The 23,140-nt window shown below is 47.7% G+C and overlaps 1 protein-coding gene across 1 annotated transcript in view; it reads left to right on the forward strand.

Annotated features, from left to right (window-relative positions):
* Window positions 1-23,140, forward strand: part of LOC114605525 (uncharacterized) — a 231,287-nt gene that overhangs the window by 175,517 nt on the left and 32,630 nt on the right. The window contains exons 72-79 of the mRNA XM_077935611.1: window positions 1,781-1,816; window positions 5,250-5,306; window positions 8,526-8,597; window positions 9,308-9,379; window positions 10,904-10,939; window positions 15,120-15,200; window positions 17,932-17,985; window positions 22,782-22,835. Coding sequence (XP_077791737.1) covers window positions 1,781-1,816; window positions 5,250-5,306; window positions 8,526-8,597; window positions 9,308-9,379; window positions 10,904-10,939; window positions 15,120-15,200; window positions 17,932-17,985; window positions 22,782-22,835 — 462 coding nt within the window. The remainder of the gene's footprint in view (window positions 1-1,780; window positions 1,817-5,249; window positions 5,307-8,525; window positions 8,598-9,307; window positions 9,380-10,903; window positions 10,940-15,119; window positions 15,201-17,931; window positions 17,986-22,781; window positions 22,836-23,140) is intronic.

The raw sequence follows: 23,140 nt of genomic DNA on the forward strand, positions 1-23,140 counted from the left end.
TCCCCACGACGGGGTGAGCTCCCGTTGCTCGGTCCCTGCTCCTGCCCACCTAGCAGTTTGAAAGCACGTCAAAGTGCAAGTAGATAAATAGGTACCGCTCCGGCGGTAAGGTAAACAGTGTTTCCGTGTGCTGCTCTAGTTCACCAGAATTGGCTTAGTCATGCTGGCCACATGACCTGGAAGCTGTACTCCGGCTCCCTTGGCCAATAAAGCGAGATGAGCGCCACAACCCCAGAGTCGGTCACGACTGGACCTAATGGTCAGGGGTCCCTTTACCTTTACCTAGTCCTTTAAGCATTGGGGTCCCAAGCTGTATATAGGGCTTTAAAGGTCAAAAACTGCAGTTTCAATTGATCCCAGAAACTACTATGCAGCCAAGGGAATCAGGTCAGAACTGGATTTACATGTTCAAAGCTTCCTGTCTTTCACGTTATGCACCAACTGCACCCCCCAATCTTCTGCAGCCACCCCAAGTACAATGCATTGCATTAATCCAGCCTAGAGATTATCATAGTATAGAGAACTGGAGCAGAGCCACCCATGTCCGATAAGGTCAACCTGGGTCACCGGTCAAAGTTTATAGAAGGTGCTAAGTGCCATGTGGCCTCCAATGTCAATGTTGGATCCAAGAGTGCCCCCCAAATCGTGCAACTTCTCTTTTGGGGGGATGGGTAGTGTGTCCAGAACAAAACACATCCCACTCATCTAGTGAGGGGCAACCACTCGATGGGAGTGTCTCAGTCTTGTCTGTGTTGACTTTCAGTTTCTTATACAGTGGTGCCTCGCAAGACAAAAAGAATCCGTTCCGCGAGTCTCTTCGTCTTGCAGTTTTTTCGTCTTGCAAAGCAAGCCCATTAGCGGCTTAGCGGATTAGCGCTATTAGCGGCTTAGCGGGCTTAGCGGATCAGCTGATAAGCGGCTTAGCGGATCAGCTGTTAAGCGGCTTAGCGATCAGCTGTTAAGCGGCTTAGCGGCTTAGCGGATCAGCTGTTAAGCGGCTTGGGGAAAAGGGGGGGGAGGAAAAAAACCCTGCAGGAACTCGCAAGACATTTTCGTCTTGCGAAGCAAGCCCATAGGAAATTTGTTTTGCGAAGCACCTCCAAAACGTTTTCCGTCTTGCGAGGCATTCGTCTTGCGGGGCACCACTGTATACCTTCCTGCAATCCTGGCAGGACTCTGCACAGCTTCCAGTTCCCACAAGGCAGGTGGCACCACCTATCCCATAAAAAGTAGTCCCCATCACCTTGGCTATGTGGCCAGTCCTATCTGCCTTGTCTGTTCCCAGGTCAGATTGTGTCTTCCCTGGCTAAGATGTGGTCCCTATTCTTGGGAAGAGAGCAGTGCTCACTGAGAGAGCCAGTGTGGTGTAGTGGTTAAGAGCAGTAAACTCGTAATCTGGGGAACCGGGTTCGCGTCTCCGCTCTTCCACATGCAGCTGCTGGGTGACCTTGGGCCAGTCACACTTCTTTGAGGTCTGTCAGCCCCACTCACCTCACAGAGTGTTTGTTGTGGGGGAGGAAGGGAAAGGAGAATGTTAGCCGCTTTGAGACTCCTTTGGGTAGTGATAAAGCGGGATATCAAATCCAAACTCTTCTTCTTCTTCACTGAAGCAAAGGAAAGTCATTCATGTTTGTCTGCGGACATTCCTGAGTCACTGGCCACTGTGCCCCCATGGTATGACAACGGTGGACTCTCTCTTTCAGAATTGGCCGAGGGATTTGGCATTGTGATAGTATTAATGAGGTATTCCTTTGTTTTCATTTACACTCCTCCTCCTTAGGGCGATGTTGGATTTCCTGGGGCCAAAGGAGAAAGGGTAAGCAATGTTTAAAGAGGTCGACACAGTCACTTACAGGCTTGACTACTGTAATTCGCTCTACGCGGGGCTGCCCTTGAAGCTGTCCCAGAAACTCCAGCGGGTGCAGAATGCTGTAGCAAGGCTCCTCACGGGGTCTCTGCCATGGGAGCATATTCACCCAGTGCTTTTCCAGCTGCACAGGCTCCCGGTGGAGTATTGGGTCAGATTTAAGGTGCTGGTTTTGACCTTTCAAGCCCTTCACGGCCTAGGACCCTCGTACCTACGGGACCGTCTCTCCTCGTATGCCCCACGGAGAGCCTCAAGGTCCATAAATAACAACACCCTAGTGGTCCCAGGCCCTAAGGAAGTTAGATTGGCTTCAACCAGAGCCAGGGCCTTCTCAGCACTGGCTCTGGCCTGGTGGAACGCTCTGTCTCATGAGACCAGGGCCCTGCGGGATCTGATTTCTTTCCGCAGGGCCTGTAAGACAGAGTTGTTCCGCCTGGCCTTTGGCTTGGAGCCAGTTTGATTCCCTCCCCCTCTTTCTTTTTTCTTTTTCCTTTCTCCTCCTGTAATGAGGCTGCATTTTAATATTTCAATATTTTAATGTTGTATTTTAATCTTGTTTTTAAGTTGTATCCATTCAACTTGTTTTTATTATTGCTTGTTAGCTGCCCTGAGCCCAGCCTTGGCTTGGGAGGGCGGGGTATAAATAAAAATAAATAATAATAATAATAATAATAATAATAATAATAATAATAATAATAATTAACACTGCAGGGTAATGGGGTAGGTTGAATTGACCCAAACAACTTGCTCTTTTTTTTGGGGGGGGGGAGATCCCCATCCTCCCATCACCGCGCATCTCTCTTGGATTCATACCTGAACAGTGACTTCACCTGGATAATGATGTCGGCAAGAAAATGAAAAGGGAAGGTGGGGTGAAGTTGGAAACAGAGCCATCTTTCCCATTGGTCTTAGTGGTTCGTTGTGCCAGGGCGCTGGCCTCTCAGAGGCGCCCCAGGGAGTGGGGGAGCTGCGCGAATTTGCCAGCGGCCTCCCCTTTCCCTGAACGTCCGCCAGCTGTGCCCCGCCAACCATATGGCTGGCGGGCGTGCAGCTTGCCTCCCAAGCCTGCGTGGGAGGAGAGCGATCCCTGCAGAGGCTTGGGAAAAGGTGGACAACTCTGGGAAATGTGGGGGATCTTTGCACCACGGCACCGGATATGCTTAAGATGGCCCTAGTTTGAAGGAAGCTTCTAGTTTCAGCTATGCAGGAATAACAGCTAAATCAGGCATAGGCAGACTCGGCCCTCCAGATGTTTTGAGACTACAATTCCCATCATCCCTGAGCATTGGTCCTGTTAGCTAGGGATGATGGGAGTTGTAGTCCCAAAACTACAACTCGGCCCCCTCTAGATGAGGGCCGAGTTTGCCTATGCATGATGATAATAATAATAATAATAATAATAATAATAATAATAATAATAATAATAATAATAATTTATTTATACCCCACACATCTGGCTGGGTTTCCCCAGCCACTCTGAGCAGCTTCCAACAGAATATTAAAATACAATAGTCTATTAAACATTAAAAGCTTCCCTAAACAGGGCTGCCTTCAGATGTCTTCTAAAAGTCTGGTAGTTGTTTTTCTCTTTGACATCTGATGGGAGCACGTTCCACAGGGCGGGTGCCACTACCAAGAAGGCTGTCTGCCTGGTTCCCTGTAACTTGGCTTCTTGCAGCGAGGGAACCGCCAGAAGGCCCTCTGCGCTAGACCTCAGTGTCCAGGCTGAACGATGGGGGTGGACAAGGCCGTTTAGGGCTTTCAAGGTCAGCACCAACACTTTGAATTGTGCTCGGAAACGTACTGGGAGCCAATGTAGATCTTTCAAGGCCTGTGTTATGTGGCCTCGGTGGCCGCTCCCAGTCACAAGTCTAGCTGCCGCATTCTGGATTAGTTGTAGTTTCCGGGTCACCTTCAAAGGTAGCCCCACATAGAGCCCATTGCAGTAGTCCGAGCGGGAGATAACCAGAGCATGCATCACTCTGGTGTGACAGTCTGTGGGCAGATAGGGTCTCAGCCTGCATACCAGAAGGAGCTGATAGACAGCTGCCCTGGACACAGAATTGACCTGCGCCTCCATGGACAGCTGTGACTCCAGAATGACTCCCAGGCTGCGCACCTGGTCCTTCAGGGGCACAGTTATCCCATTCAGGACCAGGGAGTCCTCCACACCTGCCCGCCCCCTGTCCCCCAACTAGAGCATACACCACTCTGGAAAGTCAGTCTGCCATTTTTCTCTGAAGAAATGGGTTTTCAAAGCAGCTTGTCTGCCATTGCGACAAATGAATTTCTGATTCTCCCTCGCTGGAGGAGATGCTGTTTCCCAGTCATAAAGGAATGTGTGATGCCCTCTCTGAAGAAAGTGTGAATAGAAAATTAGGCGGAAGTGGGTGAATTAAACAGCGCAGGAGATGTGATTAAGTTGACAATTTGCCACGGCAGCATTTACTAACCTTTTCCTTTTCTATTCCACATTTGGACTTCCTCCATTCTAACCTTGCCTGCTTCAGGACCAATTAAATGCAAGGGGGCATCATTTGCCAATCTCTTCTATGGAGCCACGTAAAGCAAGAATGGTTCCTGGATAGTGAGGCAGGAAAAAATTGATTACGCTTCCATTTTGACGCTCCATTTTCCTTTCCTGAAACAAAACATGAACTGGAAGGCAATGATCCTGTGAATTCACACTGCTCTGAATTTTGTGATGCAGTTTCCCAAACAATGTATACAAAAATTGATATATTAGGGGGAAGTGTGTGCAGAAGTCGGGGGGGGGGGGGAGGAATTGCGGCATTAACATTAAAAAATGCACGATATTAGGGGAAATTGCAAAAATGTGCATATTAGCCAAACCTAGAATCATGGAACTGTAGAGCTGGGAGCCCAACCCCCGTGCAATGCAGGAATCACAACTAACCTCCGTACAGCAGTGTGTGTGTGTTGGAAGACACAGGTATTTAAATGATGGTGAGTTTTCACGAGGACTTTTGAAAAGAAGAATGGAAAAAGGAAAAACTGGAAAAAAAGCTGAGGAAACGAGAGAAGTGGAAACTGACATATTTGTCCACCAGGAATAGCAGTACATCTATTTATTATAATAGTAATAATAATTTATTATTTATACCCCGCCCATCTGGCTGAGTTTCCCCAGCCACTCTGGGCGGCTCCCAATCGAGTGTTAAAAACAATACAGCATTAAATATGAAAAACTTCCCTAAACAGGGCTGCCTTCAGATGTCTTTTAAAGAGAAGATAGCTGCTTATTTCCTTCGCATCTGTTTGTCCAGCTTTCTTTCTTTTTAAATCCAGCTTCAGTTTCAGCTCTGACTCAAGGTGAACTCATCATGCGAAGGCCTTTCTCTTTTCTGTGCTTGAATCATAGGGAGACCCCATGACGACATTTGGACCTCAAGGCTACAAAGGCAACAAAGGTGATCCCGTAAGTTGGGCTTTTTCCTTTATTTCCGATAGGAGTTTGCTTTCTCCATCGCTCACAGAGATTGGTGTGAGGAGCACCCCTGTTATGTTGGTCTTACACGGCTGATCCCGCAAGCTGCTCTCTGTGCCACCACTGAACTTCCTGTCTAGCCAGGTGAGCTAGAATCTCGCCATGTATCAGAGGCTCAGCACAGGTGGAATAATATTTATTTATTGGAAATTTTATTTACAACATAACATAACTCAATACAGAAATCCACCCTCATTAAACGTGAACATAACATACAATAAGCATAACATACAAACAATCAAATAAAAGGCTTCCTTTATCCTGTATCTGGCCTCCTTGTTTACTTCTTATAAGCTGTTTCCTTTATGAATAATTATTAAGATTTTTCCAATTATAACTTAAATATCCACAAAGTCTCCTGCAGACATTAATCGAAACAAGTCCAGGTATTTTAGGGCACTGTTTTGTGAAGTATTCTCTGCGTTTCCCCCATGCTTTTTGAAACTCTTGTCTAGTGTGATCTCTAATTGCCTCTGCTAATCTAGCCAGTTCAATATTCTCTAACCGTTTGTCTTGCCATTCCTTTTTTGTTGGCACAGTTTCTTTTTTCCACTTTTTAGCAGTTAGGATCCTTGCCGCTCCTGTGGCATAGAGGAATATTTTCTGATCTTCTCTTGCTATGCCTGTGTCCGTTATCCCTAGCAGAAAAGCTTCTGTATTTTTCATAAAGTTCTACTTAAACATTTTTTTAAGCTCGTCATATACTATACAGTGGTGCCCCGCAAGACGAATGCCTCGCAAGACGAAAAACTCGCTAGACGAAAGGGTTTTCTGTTTTTTGAGTCGTTCCGCAAGACGAATTTCCCTATGGGCTTGCTTCGCAAGACGAAACGTCTTGCGAGTTCTTGCGAGTTTGTTTCCTTTTTCTTAAAGCCGCTAAGCCGTTAATAGCCGCTAAACCGCTAAGCTGTTAATAGCCGCTAAGCCGCTAATAGGCTTGCTTCGCAAGACGAAAAAACCGCAAGACGAAGAGACTCGCGGAACGGATTAATTTCGTCTTGCGAGGCACCACTGTATTCCAGAAGCTTTTGCTTTTTTCACAGGTCCACCAAACACGTATAAGTGTCCCCTCTGTTTTACCACACCTCCAGCACAGATTTGTTTTTGTCTTATCCATTTTAGCTATTTTGGTAGGTGTTAAGTACCATCTATAAAACATCTAGATTAGATTTCCCCTCAATACTTCACAGGCTGTGAATTGCACAGGTGGAACAATATTGTGAATGAAACCTTCCAGGACCAAAAGCCAGAGGCCTCTGAATAATTCCAGATCTTTGGCATCATGAATGGGAAAGAGCGAGAGAGCAATTACCCCCATGATGGCCACCAACTTGGACTGCTTTAAGATCAGTAAAATTCATAGATCATAGAATCTAGCTGGCAGGACCCTGACCTGGTCAAAGCCCCTGCAATTTAGGAATCTTTCGCCCAATGTGGGGCTTGAACCCACAGCCCTGAGATTAAGAGTAATAATAACCCAAATAGTAATGAATTTTGACAAATTCCCAGTATCTGGTGACAGCCACAAGCAACACGCAATGACCGCTCCCCACATTAAATGGGGGGTGCCCTTTGCGTGGTCGCGCGCAGCCCCCTGGACCCTATGCGGCACCATTAGCACAGGCTTGGCTTCGCCTTCGCCAGGTGGGATACCTGGAGATCTCCGCCTACCTCAGCCAGTTGCCCAATCCCGCCTAGGGAGGCGTTGCCAAGGTGAGCAGGCCAGGTAGGGGAAGGGACTACCTGCCCACACAATAGAGGGAGGATCTTACCTGGGAATCATCAGGTGGCTCCAGAGCTTCTCCCACCCTACCCACCCTCAGTTAAGACTTCTTTTGCAGGTTAACCTTTTCTGCACAGGTACGCGGGCGCTGCTACCTCAGGGTCGCTGTTGGAGGGCCGGAAAGGAATTCTCCTGCATTGGCAGGTTTGCCTTCCCCGTAGCAAAAAGTCACAACTTTGGCGGTGTCAGGCCTTGGGCGGAATCCTTTAGTCTATCTCCCCTAAATGGGGGGGGCGTGTAGCAGTGACCCACGCCCCCCTCCTCTTTGCGGCGGCAATACCAGGGTTCCCCATTAATGAGGTTGTTTTGAGGGGAGGCTTTGGCCGTACGCCGAGAGGTCGTCATTGCTCTCCCCTGCGACGGCGGCGTAACGGGGGCGGGCTCTCTCTGCTTGAACATATGTTCTCCAGAGCCAGCCCATCTCCCACACACACTCTGGATAACCCTGATGTTCCCCAGATCCCTGGCGGGGGACTAAGAGGGATAAACGCCCAATGCCTGAGCCAAGGTCTACCCACATCTGAAACATGATAAAGTTGTGGCCAATTTTAATCCCATAGCACCTTGTCTTGAGTCGTTATTCCACACGGGGGCTGCCCAGGGTTTAGGGGACTCCGCCTGTCCACGCAATGTTCCATAACGACTCCCAGCTAAAACCAAATCTGGATCCAAGTGGCTCACAGATAACTCTCTACCTTCATTTGATGTAGATATGGTGCTCAACCATAGTTATTTCCAACTGTGATTTACTGTTCTGACCCTGGTTAAGATCCCAAGATATGGTGAAGCCATGGTTTAGCCTACCAGGTTGAGCAGACCCACAGGATATGAATTAGGAGAAGTCAGCAAGACAGGAGAGGTTATGGAATGCAGATGTAACCATGGCCATCATAACCATGGTCATCCTAAAGGTAAAGGTAAAGGTACCCCTGCCCGTACGGGCCAGTCTTGACAGACTCTGGGGTTGTGCGCCCATCTCACTTAAGAGGCCAGGGGCCAGCGCTGTCCGGAGACACTTCCGGGTCACATGGCCAGTGTGACAAAGCTGCATCTGGCGAGCCAGAGCCGCACACGGAAACGCCGTTTACCTTCCCGCCAGTAAGCGGCCCCTATTTATCTACTTGCACCCGGGAGTGCTTTCGAACTGCTAGGTTGGCAGGCGCTGGGACCGAGCAACGGGAGCGCACCCCGCCGCAGGGATTCGAACTGCCGACCTTTCGATCGGCAAGCCCTAGGCGCTGAGGCTTTTACCCACAGCACCACCCGCGTCCCATATGGTCATCCTAATGGAGCTCATATATATATCATTAATAAATATAAAGACTTTTTATTTGGAAAAAAAGAGTTTTGTCTCTGTTGCTATTTAGGGTGAAAGAGGCCCTCCAGGATTTGATGGTGACAAGGGCGAGAAAGGAGAAGATGGACCATCAGGAGAAAAGGTTCCTTTGATTTTGTTGGTTTCCTTAACTGTAACAGCTCTCTCTGTCTTTAAAACTCAGTGGTTGTGGTAGAAGATTGCAATTGACTATCCTTCTTGCCAATATCCATTTTACTACATAAAACGTCTTGTGGGTTTCCCTAAATTGTGCCCTGTGTGTCAATAGCTCATGGACTGCACATTTCCATGGAGCATTCATAACCAACCTCATGACCTGTTGCTGAACAATTTCTGACTTGGGCAAAAAAACCAATCCAAAACCAGATAAACACTTGATTTCCTCGCAGTTTGCTTAAAAGTCCTCCCTCATCCTCGCTGAACCTGCAACTTTGGACACCCAAATCAAAATTGTTAAGTTGTGGGTGAACGTATCAGATGACACGGCGATTCTTCAAGCAGCTCTTGTTTATTCAGAGGCCAGAACAGAACTGAACTGAAGGGCTAAGTCAGCCTGCTTATATAGGACTCCAGTGCAACGTTACTGTAGCAACTTTCTAAAACTATCCAATCACTGAACATCACTTTCGATCCCTTATTTGCATAACTATCTACAGTATCCCCCTGCTGGCCCAGGGTGAGAACTTCAGTACATAACAAAAATGATGGAAAATAATTTTATAAATTAATAACTTTGGGCACTAGCCTGGGTGAAAGAGTATTGCAATGTATCTTTCTCTGCGTGATCATTCAGTGTATTTTTTCTCATTTCAGGGAGTGAAAGGAGAAGCCGGGGCGAAAGGAATCATGGGTCTGTTTGGCACAAGAGGCCCAGTGGGGCAGAAGGTCAGTCCGAATGGCTCCCGTGTTCACACATGTAGCCTGGGGTTGGGGTGAATTAACCTCTGTGCCAACTAAGCAACAGCCTCACATCAAACGGTTCCTCCAGATATCTTGTATGGCTTGACCAAAGCAACACAGGGAATGAATGTCAAAGTTAGGAACAGGCAAATGTTCTCTTTCGGTGCAAGAGAGAACCCAGCTTCCAAATAATTATGTGTGTGATGAAGAACCATCTCTTCATCCAGCCTTTCTCAACCTGTGAGTCCCCAGTTGTTGTTGAACTACAACTCCCATCACCCCTGGCTAGCAAGACCAGAGCTCAGGGATGATGGGAGTTGTAGTCCAACAACATCTGGGGACCCACAGGTTGAGAACTGCTACCTCCCATCCCTTTTTTTAGGATGCAACTTGGTACCAAATTGCCTACAGAACATAGGAACACAAATTACGATAAATCGAATTAATATAAATTAAAACTGCTCCCCAAATTGCTGTACCACCCCTGCTCTTATTTTCCGAGTACCTGCATCCATCTTAACAGTTAATGCACCAACAATCTGATAAGAGTCCATCTAACTGGGAAGACCTCCAACCTAATAAATAGCTGATTCCTTTCCTGCCCTGTTTGCTTTCAGTCATGGGGGGGACCCTGGGGAGGGTGGGCCAGCTGCAAAGCTCATTTCCCCATTGGCTGGGGCAAGCGCCAATAATCCTGGGGATTCATGCCTGATTGGCCAAGAAGCACCGAAGCAAAATCCTGTTCCAATGTGTCCTTTAAAAGGAGGGTTGTGCTGTGAAGGGGTTGAAATAGTTGCCCGGTCCAGGTTGCTCCTGTGAGAAGGGATGGGAAAGAAATTTGGATCAATCTGCAAACCTACCGGATTGACACTTTCTGACACACTACGTGAACTGAATCACAGCTGTCTTGTGAAATGCATGCTTCTACATATTTGGCAGCGCAATATTCCATCCAAATGATGTGTGCAGAAATGCATATCAAGGGAAAGTATATAAAAATATTAGTGAACGTAATGTATCATATTCGGGGGGAATCGCTTGCAAAAATGGGTGCATTGGGAAAATGGCATACAAAAATGTGCATTTTAGAAGAAATTTGCATTAACTTGCTGATGTATATTAATAAAGACTTTTAAAAAAAACAACTGCAAATTGATTTTGAAATGGGGAGAACTGAATTTAAGATTAGAAAACGAGAGAAAATGAAAATAACAGTCTATACGTAGCAGATGGGTAGCCGTGTTGGTCTGCCATAGTCAAAACAAAAAAAAATTCCTTCCAGTAGCACCTTAAACTTAGTTGGTCTTTAAGGTGCTACTGGAAGGAATTTTTTTTGTTTAGTCTATACGTACCTCCTTGCCTGGGAGTAAGAAAATGCTACCTGCAGTCTAATTAGCAAGAGTTTAGGAATAGTCTAGGAGCTTTCATCAAAATCCCTCAGGTGAGCAGCTGTATCATGTGCTCAGTGCCGTTTCCAAGTGTTGATTTTTGTCTTTACTTCCCTGGCAGGGTGAGCTGGGAGAACCTGGATTGCCGGGATTTGCTGTAAGTCAGAATGCCCCTCTGTGGGGTTTTTCCACTTTGACTGGATTGAATGAATGGTCTGCCTAAACCCAGTGTCCTGTCTCCAGCAGTGGGACCAAGAGGTTGTAGATAGAGCGAAACGCACCATGCAGCACTCGTCGAACATGCTGTAGTAGTAGTAGTAGTAGTTGTTGTTGTTGTTAATATCATTTTACGTGTTTATGGGACTAAGCAACAGTAGAGTGGTGCCTCGCAAGACGAAATTAATTCGTTCCGCGAGTTTTGTCGTCTTGCGATTTTTTTCATCTTGTGAAGCACGGTTTCGGAAAAGTTTTGGAAAAGCTTCAAAAATCACCAGTCTTCAAAAACCTCAAAAAAGGCTGCCACACCACGTTCTATGAGTTGCTCCTCGAAGTCAAGTCGCAACTGTATTAACGGTGTTAAGAAAAAGGAAACAAACTTGCAAGACGTTTCCGTCTTGCGAAGCAAGCCCATAGGGAAAATCGTCTTGCGAAGCAGCTCAAAAAACAAAACCCTTTCGTCTAGCGAGTTTTTTGTCTTGCAAGGCATTCGTCTTGCGAGGTACCACTGTAGTTGTTGTTGTTGTTGTTGTTGTTGTTGTTGTTGTTGTTGTTGTTGTTAATATCATTTTACGTGTTTATGGGACTAAACAACAGTAACTGGAGCACACCTTGGAACAGACAAGCATGGCAGAAGCCAACACGGTGCCCCCTGTCTGTTTCAGACTGCAGCTGCTCTCTTGCCATGTTGAACTTAGACTTTTTTTTTAAATAAAGCCATGCAACCGAAGAAGATTAAAACCAAGAAGACTCTAGAATTAAAAAATGGCAGCTGCATCTACAAAGCTTCTCTGAAACAGCAGAGTTTTGCAAGGCACCTTTGGCTATTATGGGAGTAACTGGATACCCGGTCTATGCACAAAACGCACACCTGCGCAAGTGCTCCAGGTGGAACCGGTCGTGTAAATGTGCTTACATGTGTTTTGGGGTCTACAACTCCCATCATCCCTAGCTAACAGGACCAGTGGTCAGAGATGATAGGAATTGTAGTCCCAAAACAGCTGGAGGGCCAAGTTTGGCCATGCCTGGTTGAGCTGGAGATGTTTTCACACAGAAGGTCTCTGTTCAGTTTCCAGCAACTCCAGGTGGGCTGGGAGAGACTCCTGCTGCTGCAGTTGGTGTCAACAACATTGGTGTCTAGATGGACTGTTGGTTTACCTCCGTCCAAGGAAGCTTACTGAATTATGAAGCCTCTACACCATGCATAGGCAAACTCGGCCCTCCAGATGTTTTGGGACTACAACTCCCATCATCCCTAGCTAACAGGACCAGTGGTCAGGGAAGATGGGAATTGTAGTCTCAAAACATCTGGAGGGCCGAGTTTGCCTATGCCTGCTCTACACAGCTGCAGAGGGGTAGATGGGGCTTGTCAACCTGGGGAAGTAGCCCGTCTTGGAGAAGCAAAGCTCTGGTCCTCAACCTCTGCTGCCTTCTTCAGGAGAAGAAAAGGCTGAGGAGTAAACCCTACACAAATTTGGAGTCCCTAAGGCGGTTGGATGATACCTTGTATGCCTGCAACTCCTGCAGTCAAACCGGTGCCAAACGTCTCGTTCCGCTTTCCTTTGGACCACATCAGAGAGGCCAAGAAGAGGGTATTGTCCTCTGGGCAGCCCAGGACTCCCAGGCTTGCACCCCAGGGAGGTCACTTCGATGCTGCTGGAGCAGCAGTTTGGCTTCACCCTTGGAGGCGCACTCCATTGCTTCTTCGGACACACAGATGCCAACTGAATTGTGTTTACAGCAAGGCAGGCTGGTTCATTAGGATAAATGAAGCAACGGCCCACCAGATCCAGTTTGCCCTCAGCCAGCCCCTACTGTGCTGCCAACTACCTGTCATTGGGTCCGGCGCCACCTTCTGGCCGTCTCCCCTCCTGCCGCCCTACCACTCCCACTCTGCACAAGTCACCACTAACGAAGCTAGCAGCTTAGGGAAGCGATGGAAAGGAGAGCAAAGGGAAAGATGTTTGTTGTAGCAGGAAAGGAATCAGAGATACACCCCCATGCCAGGGTCCAGGGAACAGCTGCTGCCATCGATTCGCCGACATTTATGTTGCAAATCTTCCGAGAGCAAACAGAAAGCACGATATTAAAAGCTTCTATAGCAGTCATTAAAAAACAGGAATTATTGATCAAGTGCTTGAAGTAGAAAATGCGAAGTGATAAATGAAGCAGGAACAGGCAGTGAAGTATTGCAGCAGTGGCGGGGGAGGGGGAGAATGGGTTAGTATTAAGCATGATTTGGACTATGACTCCCATTTCCCCCCAGGTAGTTCAGCCACATGGCTTCCCAACTCGGGCTTTCAGAGGATCTCCTGGGCGCTGTGGCTCTCCCAGTCGCTAAGACCATGTTAAAAACTAGGCTGTGGGACATAGATAGCCAGCAATTACGGTAATCTCAGCTGCGGGGGGAAACATGCTCCCCTCTTTATTTTCAACTCTCTTGGGCACAGGAATTTAATCTTAATTATTTACAATTTTTGTTTAATCCGGAAGAAAGAAGGGCCTTTTCACTGGCTAGGTTCAATTCTAATCCTTCTAACCTTCTTTAGGGTAGGTTTGCGGGTTTGGCAGAAGGAGACTGGACCTGCCCATGCGATGCCCACCTGGTGGAAACTCTAGCTGACATGGTCCTTAAATGTAAAATGTATGATGATCTCTGCCAACAATTTCTAGACCATCCATGTATTGCAACATGGAAACCAGAGACAGAGGCCAAAGTCTTGGAGCCTCAGCTTCAGGATCTGTCCTTCCAATGAGCACTCAGGGCTGATTTCCTTCAGAATGGATAGGTTTGATCTTCTTGCAGTCCACGGGACTCTCAAGAGTCTCCTCCAGCACCAGAATTCAAAAGCATCCATTCTTCGGCGATCAGCCTTCTTTATGGTCCAGCTCTCACTTCCCGGAGCAGGAACCGGCAAGCCACTCCAGTATCCCTGCCAAGAAAACTCCATGGACAAAGACAACAGGTTCCAGTTACTACAAGTGGCTTTTGCCAGCTTTGCCTCAAATTGCAGAGGATGACTCACCGGAACTCTCCTTTCCTTTGATGCAGTATTTGAATAAAAAAAGATGTTACGTGGTTCTGCCTTTTTTATATAAAAAATAATAATAATATTAAAAAACAGAACGCACTGAATATATATTTCTCATCCAACAAATGGCTGAAAATTGATGTGAGCCATTAAGTGTTGTTGATTCACAGGGCAATCCATCTCGGAGAGACGACTCATGTACAGGAAGCATCTTTCATTCTCTGCAAAACCCTTTTCAATCATTACCTCTCTAGCAGATACAAAGCCAGATGTAATAGAATTTTTAATACCAAAGAAGGGAGATGAGCTATCAAAGAGACGTCTGTTGCTAACCACTCCATTGCCCCATCAAATTTCAGCGCTACGTTTCTCCCCCACCCCACCCCCTATCTATTATCTTCTGCGGCTCGCCTGGTTTTGTATGTGTATGAGAGAAAGGCAGCACTTTGCAACTGGGAATTTAACACATATTTTTATGCGTTTGAGACTCCCTAGACTCCCTTAAATTCCCAGGTCCAGCAGGGAGTTAGGATTTAACCAAGGCAAATGTTAAAATATTAGCCAGGCCAGTTTCCGAATGAGGTAAATTGCCTGGGAGATGAGCCATTAAGAAAACAAAGGAAAGGTAACAGCCCATTAAGAAAGCCAGGTGGCAAATGGGTGGGGCCCCTCCTCCAGCTCTGAGAAAGTGATAACAAAAGCCAGAGTTGAGAGTTGGCCAGCATGTGACTTGGAGGCTAAAGGTTGCACTCTGGTAAAAGCAGCAAGCTGGAGAGAGGGTCAGAGCCTCGGCTGATTTCTGTCTCCAAGAAAAAATGGGAGAAACAAGACGTTTTTGGGGGGTGTTGAAGTTGTGAACCCCTCCATTGCAGGCTCGGGTTGTATATATGGGTAAATAAACCTTAAACCATCCCTGGTCCCACCCTGAGCTGTGCCACCTGCTCGCTTTTAGAATGTTGGGAGTCTGGGATGGAACGTTCAGACACGGGGACGGAATGCTGAGAAACTCTCGTCTATCTAGAGCCATTCATAATTTTCTCGCTCCCCCAGGCACACAGCAGGAAAGAACTGTGTATTATTTCATTTCAGGGAACCGCTGGGCTCGATGGGAAGAATGGTATGAAAGGGGCAAAAGGAGACAGAGGCCTGCAGGGCCAGAAAGGGGAACCGGTGAGCATTTTTAGCATGGATTTCCCCTTCCTTCCTAACATCCCCTGCTGTTCATGCGACTGGATAGGTGAAAGGTAAGGGGTAAAGGACCCCTGGACGGTGAAATCCAGTCAAAGGCGACTATAGGGTTGCGGCGTTCATCTCACTTTCAGGCCAAGGGAGCCAGCGTTTGTCCACAAACAGCTTTCTGGGTCATGTGGCCAAATGACTAAACCGCTTCTGGCGCAACAGAACACCGTGACAGAAACCAGAGCGCACAGAAACGCTGCTTACCTTCCTGCCACAACAGTACCTATTTATCTACTTGCACTGGTGTGCTTTAGAGCTGCTAGGTTGGCAGGAGCTGGGACAGAGCAACAGGAGCTCACTCAGTGGCGGGGATTTGAACCGCCGACCTTCGGATCGGCAAGCCCAAGAGGCTCAGTGGTTTAGACCACAGCGCCACCCTCATCCCTATGCGACTGGATAATGGAGAGCTTGAAATGTGTGTGTTTCAAGATCACCTTACCCCCATGGCTTCAATCTGCAGAACTGGCACTCTTATGGGTGTCAGACAAGACTATTTTCCACAGTTGTAAGAAGCCAGTCTTTTAGTGGGACAGCAACTCCATGCTTGTGTTTTCTGTGGCACCTGCTTAAAACATTTTAATTTCGGCAAGCCTATCCCAAAGCTGAGATCAAAGCACATGTCTTTTTTCCCACAGCTGATGCTTTTAATTGTCTTTTGAACGAACTCCTGCTTTTCACAGTCTTTTATTGATCGTTTTAATGCCTTGCTGTTGTTGTTTTGTAAACCGCTTGGCAGCTTCATTACAATCAAGCAGCCTGGGAACTTCCTCTCTGCCCAGAACATTGGAGGCTATACAACACACCTCCTCAACAGTATTTATAGGAACTCAAACACTGAGATCCTGCTCTGTTCCAGTAACAAGAAGCCGAAAGCACCAGCCTGAAGATGACGAGTGAGACCTCGTCGAAACGTCGCCTAGACACCCCATCTTTTACACGGGAAGACACCCGAGGACACCAAAACCTGCATTCCTGTACCCGTGAAAATCTACGAAAGCAAATATATATATATATAAAATCTACGAAAGCAATATATATATATATATATATATATATATATATATATATATATATATATATATATATATACTGTATTTTTTGCTCTATAAGACTCACTTTTTCCCTCCTAAAAAGTAAGGGGAGATGTGTGTGCATCTTATGGAGCGAATGCAGGCTGCGCAGCTATCCCAGAAGGCAGAATAGCAAGAGGGATTGCTGCTTTCACTGCACAGCGATCCCTCTTGCTGTTCTGGCTTCTGAGATTCAGAATATTTTTTTTCTTGTTTTCCTCCTCCCAAAACTAGGTGCGTCTTGTGGTCTGGTGCGTCTTATAGAGCGAAAAATACGGTATTTGTTAAAGGAATTATAAAGAAATAAAAATATTTGTGCCAGCTGGCCCGGGCAAATGAGAAATGGCAAGGTCTTCCCCACTCACTCACTCCCCCCCTCAGGAGAGGCGATTTGCCTCACTGTCTCCTGGCTATTTCTCGCAGCAAACCTCCAGGTCATTCTGTGAGCAAGAAATTGGCCGGCGGATGCATGTCTTGGTGCCATGTCACCCATCTAGGCGATGCAGATCTACAGTTACTGAATCCAGGGATGTGTTTGTGTTGTGCCCTATCCTAGCATTCTGGCATTAAGAGGAAGTCATTACTGTACACAAGAATGAAGAAGTTGGTGATTTGCAGGGGTCAACAGCTGTTTCTGAAGCTGAGCGCGATTCCATTAGGAGCTCTGCATTTTGAGAATTTGCCCTGCAAACTTGAGCCAGTGTGGTGTAGTGATTAAGAGTGGTAGTCTTGCAATCTAGGGAACTGGGTTCGCTTCCCCGCTCCTCCACATGCAGCTGCTGGGTGACCTTGGGCCAGTCACACTTCTCTGAAGTCTCTCAGCCCCACTCACCTCACAGAGTGTTTGTTGTGGGGGAGAAAGGGAAAGGAGATTGTTAACCGCTTTGAGACTCCTTCGGGTAGTGATAAAGCGGGATATCAAATCCAAACTCTCCTTCTTCTTTGTGGTTTACAGCCTATATTTATTCTTGAGCACACAAGCAAAGTCTGTCCTGGTAGGGAACTCCTCTCAACCTGCCATCCAACACTGCAGAAGGAAAGACGTTTAGTCTGGCCTTGGTGAATAACCTTCGATAATTTGGTACCGCCAGGTTTTTAATGTAAGGTGTTAACTTAAAGACATGCCCATATTGCACTCCTACTGCCAACGGACTACAGACTGTGTGTGATCGAGATCGCAAGTCACTGTGTGTATTATCCCATAATCTTTGCTTTAACGTCTTTAGGGCGCCTTCCTAACCCAGGTAATAAAGTTGGTGGGGGGTGACAGACCAATAGAGGTGGCTTTTCTAGCCATGGTTTTCTGCCATTTGCAGACAAACTCCTCATTGGTTAGGTGTTGGTACAAACCCTTGCCAAGATCAAACACTGAAATCCTGAGCCAATGTTTTAGGGCAGAAATTGGGCATTCACCAGCTTCTAACAGAAGTATGGAGTTGGGGACACAGTTGGGTACCTGCAGCAGAGATCGTAGATGTTTTGCAGTAGGCTGTCTGAATTGTGCATTGCTTTGTAACGATTTGTTGGGTCTCTGGACCGTAATAAAGATTGATTGATTGATTGATTGATGGACATTTATTCTCTCCATTCAGGGGGGAGAAGGCGATCCTGGTCTATCTGGTGACATTGGACGGAAAGGTTCGAAGGTACAGTGTGAACACATCTAGGGAGAAATGGGAGTTCTGTGATGCTTATCCCCATGCCCTGCCCTGCTTGCAACTGAGGGGGGCTGACTTCTCACTTTCTTTTCCTCATAATCAACTCGTTGTTTATTCCTCTTCTCCATCTTCACAACATGCCCTTGGCTGTTTTATTTCTTCATTTTTCTGTGCAGTAGGTGCATTTCTTACCTGTCATTCACCCTAGGAACCCAGGGCAAGGCACAATAAGCTGAAGAAAACAGTAAAATGAACATCAAAATGTCTCTTAAGTAGTAAACAAAATAATCACAAAATATCAACCATGCCATAAAACTTTAGACTTCTATTTCTGCACGGAAGGGAGGGCAGACATAATTGGTTCCCCTCCGCCGCCATTTTATGCTCACACGAATCCTGCGAGGTGCGCTGGTCCCATGGCTTACCCGAGAGGCAAGGTCCAAGTCCGTGGTCAAAGGTGCAACATGGAGGCAGTCTGTAGTAGCTGAAGCTGGGTGCAGGGCAGGGAGTCGGGTGAAGTCAGGAATAGACATGCAAGCAGGGAGCCAGGGTGGGTCAGGAGCTCAGGCAGGGAAGCAGGTCAGGGTGCAGGCAGGAACAGGCTATCAACAACATTGTGTGACGAAATTCGATCTGCAGAGCTTGATCGATGAGCCGTGACCTCTGATTACTTTACGAACGTCAATCGGCAGTTTACAACGGGTCCGGCACACTTCTTCAAAAGCTGCGCCATTGTTCCTCCCTCCAGTTCACGGCTTAGCAGAGTTGGACACAGCGGGAAAACTATCACGTCCTTTGACAAACACACGCAGTCCGGTTTGTCTATTTACAGCTCTTTATTGAAACAGTTCAGCCATCGCTGCTGGCAGCCATTGCAAACATGCCTCTCTCTCAGACACACAGAGAGAAAACTGAACGTAACTCCTCCCAGCTTCTAAAAGCTGATGTCAGAATGCTGTGGCATCATGGGTAAAACTTAACCTGTTAAGTTCCAAATTCCACACCCCCCTTTGCCGCGCATTCTGACAAGACCCTTTTGAGTTCAACACCTTTCCCTTTGCCTTGTGCCTCTTTCCAGCATTTCTCCCAGGCACCTGTTGAACCCCTTCAACACTCTCAGAATCACACTGTGCGAAACCTATCCACGCACTTGTGGCCTGATATCTTTCAGGTGGAACACCCTTTGTTGTGCGACTGGACCTCCTAGGCACAAACTCAGATGTTACTTCTGACTCACCGCCACCAGAAGGTGTGTCCTCAGCATCACGGGATTCCCCCTCTGACTTAAAGCGTTTTCGAATCCTCTCCATTACACTCACAGGAGAACTAGGCTCGCTTTTAGGTGCTCTCTTAACATCTTGTGGAGAAGCTACCGAAACCTCATCCTGCTCCTGACTTTGTTCAATGACCTGATCGTCATCATCGGATTCTGAACTCTGATCCTGGACCTGGTCCTCATCACTGGGATCAGCCTCTGCTTCCCTTTCCTCCTCAGAATCATACAGACATTCTGAGAGCAGATCACGCTGGACAGCAGTTTTTGACCTTTTATCCTGCTCATAGAACTCAGCGTGTTTACTGATCAGCACCTTACTCTGATCACCTGAAGGATATGCAAACCTCCATGCACGTGCTGCTGGCTCATACCCGCAGAAGATCATTTTCTGGAACTTGGATCCATCTGGCCCCTGCAAAGCAGTAGGTACCGGCACAGACGCACTTGCACCAAACATTCGCAAAAAATGAATCTGGGGTTTCCTGCCATGCAACAACCCAAAAGGTGTGTCACCTACCAGTGAATTGTAGGTACGATTCCAGGTGAAGCCCACATACTTGATTGCCTCCAGCCAAAACCTTGGAGGTAACCCAGCATCTGCCAGCATCACCTGTGCAGCCTGAACCAGAGCCTCACTTCTCAGCTCTGCCACCCCTCTCTGATTGGGTGAAGTCACTGTGTGACGTATCCCTTTCTTGTGAAAGAATTTCTGCAAAGCAGACCCTGTAAATTGAGCTCCCCTATCACTGGTCACCGCTTGCACTCTGGTGGAAAATCTTTGTTCCACCTCCTCAATCCATCTTTTGATCAGCTGTGCTGCATCATCTTTGGATTTGAGACCATGGGTCCAAGTGTTCTGTGTAAAATTATCCTGCACCGTCAGGAGAAACCTTGCACCTCCCAGACTTGCTTCCCTTACAGGACCCCACAAATCTATGTGGACCAGTTCAAAAGGTTTTGCGGTTACCCTCTTCACCTTTGGATAACTGCATCCTTTTACCTTTGCCAGCCTGCAGGTTTCACAACTTACAGCATATCCACATTCTGTAATTTTACAACCTTTGGAAACCTCAGGCAGCACCTGCAGTTCTTCTAGAGAACCATGAGCTGTTTTTGTATGCCACGCATGAGCACATTGCTCGTGGTTGTTGATTTTTGCACGTAAAGCCTGTGCTTTCCCAACCTTCCCCTCACCCTCCAGAGGTGTTTTAAGAACAAAGAGATCATTTTGCCCCTTTTTAACCTTGGCAAACATCCTCCCTCCTTTGGAGATTGTGCAGACAGTATCTTCGAAACAAACCTTAAACCCCTTTTTCAACAAATAAGGCACAGATAAAAGACAGTGGTGCATCCCAGGAACGGTCCAAAAGTCCAACTTTTCCTGTAAAATAGGAACATACATTTTGCCAGTATTAGTTACATTCTTTTTCTGTCCATTCGCAAAAAGTACAGTTTTCCCAGCCGGAATTGCCTTGCAATCCCACATCTCGACAGCAGGGGTATCTGGAATCAAATTGCAATTTGCTGCAGAGTCAATAACAAAACAAAGCTCTGAGCCTGTCCCACAGCTGGTTGAGCTGTCCCCAGACAAAGCCAGACTAGCTGCAAGTTGATAAGAATCCTCCTGGTGTCTGTCACGTCCACCAGACTCAGTTCCACGCCTGCCTGTCTTCCCAGGCCTGTTGCCATGGAAACCCGACTGGTTCCCATGAGAAGTGTCCTTGGCAAATTCCTGCCTTGCCTCTCTGCTCCGGTGGGGGCAATCTCGACGTACGTGGTCAGCTGACTTGCAAATGTAGCAACAACGAACCTCAGTGGAAAAACACTGCCCGGGGCTCCCAGCTGGCCTGGCCTTCCTCCATCTGGAACGGCGCCTCCCACCAGCCTCGCCCCCCTTGAAGCTGCTCTTCGTTTCAGCACAAGTGGAAAGTCCTTTAAACTTGCCTTTGGCACTCTTTGCCCCCCCGATCTGCGCACCAGCGCTCCTTGAGGCTGATTGGGGAATAGGGGCTTCTAGTCCAGCGTCTGCAGGGCTCTGGCCTCCCGCTGAAGCTTCGCACACACCTTTCAGCACATTCCAGGCCGCCCACGCTGATTTCACACCCTCCAAGTGGGGTCTCAGCGATGCATCAACGCATGCCTTGAGCATCTCCAGCTCTCTTTGCATTTTCTGCTGGCTATCTTCAGGCAACGCAGCCTCACAGCCTGCAACGTCTCCAGCCGCTTTAGCGCTGGGGGTTGGTGGTAGTGGCTCCCTCTGGCTTGCTGCCCAAAGCCCATGGACCAGGAACCACCCCTTTATTCTTTGCCTCCAGGTTGCCCAACTCTTTAGAGTGAGCTTTTCCACTGGTATATCCTGGCAGTCTGCCATCTTCTCCCGTTCTCCCAAGGGGCCCCAAGCTTACTCACAGCTTATCCAGCACCCGTCCGGAGAAACGATTTTCCAGCTGCTCTTCAGCTCTCAGCTCTCAGCACAGGCAGACCTTTCAGCTAGCCGCTTGCCTCAGATTCCGGCCTCCGTCTCCTGCCGTGCTCCGTTGCTCTAAACCGCAACTTCAAAGCTCCCGTAATAGCTTTACAACCGGTGATTAAGTACCCATAACCTGTGACGAAATTCGATCTGCAGAGCTTGATCGATGAGCCGTGACCTCTGATTACTTTACGAACGTCAATCAGCAGTTTACAACGGGTCCGGCACACTTCTTCAAAAGCTGCGCCATTGTTCCTCCCTCCAGTTCACGGCTTAGCAGAGTTGGACACAGCGGGAAAACTATCACGTCCTTTGACAAACACACGCAGTCCGGTTTGTCTATTTACAGCTCTTTATTGAAACAGTTCAGCCATCGCTGCTGGCAGCCATTGCAAACATGCCTCTCTCTCAGACACACAGAGAGAAAACTGAACGTAACTCCTCCCAGCTTCTAAAAGCTGATGTCAGAATGCTGTGGCATCATGGGTAAAACTTAACCTGTTAAGTTCCAAATTCCACACATTGCTCCCGCAACCTAGGACTGGGGCTGACTGGCTTTTATCTGCCCCGAGGCATAGGGCGGCCCCGATCCTCTGGAGACTCACCTCTCCTGGCCTGGAGGCGAGCACTCCTCCTGCGGGAACTTAGTTCCCTCCGCCTCTCTGCCCTGAGCCTCTGCAGCCCAGGAGAGGCTGGAGGGTTCCCGGACCCAGAGGCAACCTCAGCTTCCTCTGACGGGGCTGAGAGTGGAGCACCTGCAGGCAATGGGTCCTCCATCACCTCAGGAGCCAGAGCAGACTCAGCTGGTGCCTGCACCTGAGGACCCTTCAGGCTCATGCCCCAGCCCCGGCTCAGCTGGTTCTGGAGGCAGGGAATCCTGTGCAGGCTGGGATCCCTCAGGTTCAGCCTCCGAGTCCAAATCCCAGGCCATCACACGAGGTAGGTTAAACTGAGAGATAATAACTGGATTGAGATCCTTCACAGTGAGGGTCTGCTCTCATTGTACGTCTTCATTGCCTGGTCACAATTTGTCCTCAGGGTTTACGTGGGTTGCCAGGAAGGACAGGACCTCCAGGAGCAGATGGAATTAAGGTAAAAAATAATAATATTAAAGTCTATATATGTATTTAAATGGGGGTCCACCATTGTATATTTTTTTTTCTTCCCAGCAGTCCTGGGTTTCACCTGAAACCTGCAAAGAACCTAGTGTGGCCCTATCTTAATGCCTAAAAGGCTGCCCCTATCTTTAGGCAGAGTGCAGTGGCTGCCTCAGGCAGCAGATTTTGTGTGGCACATTGCTAGTTGTTTAATTTGAAGTTGTTGGTTTTGGGGAAATGTCTTGGGTTGGCCCTGTTGCAGATATTAATATTGTGCAGTTTGACACGACTGGACGCATG

This window comes from Podarcis muralis, chromosome 10 (assembly GCF_964188315.1).
Source record: "Podarcis muralis chromosome 10, rPodMur119.hap1.1, whole genome shotgun sequence".
NCBI lineage: Eukaryota > Metazoa > Chordata > Lepidosauria > Squamata > Lacertidae > Podarcis > Podarcis muralis.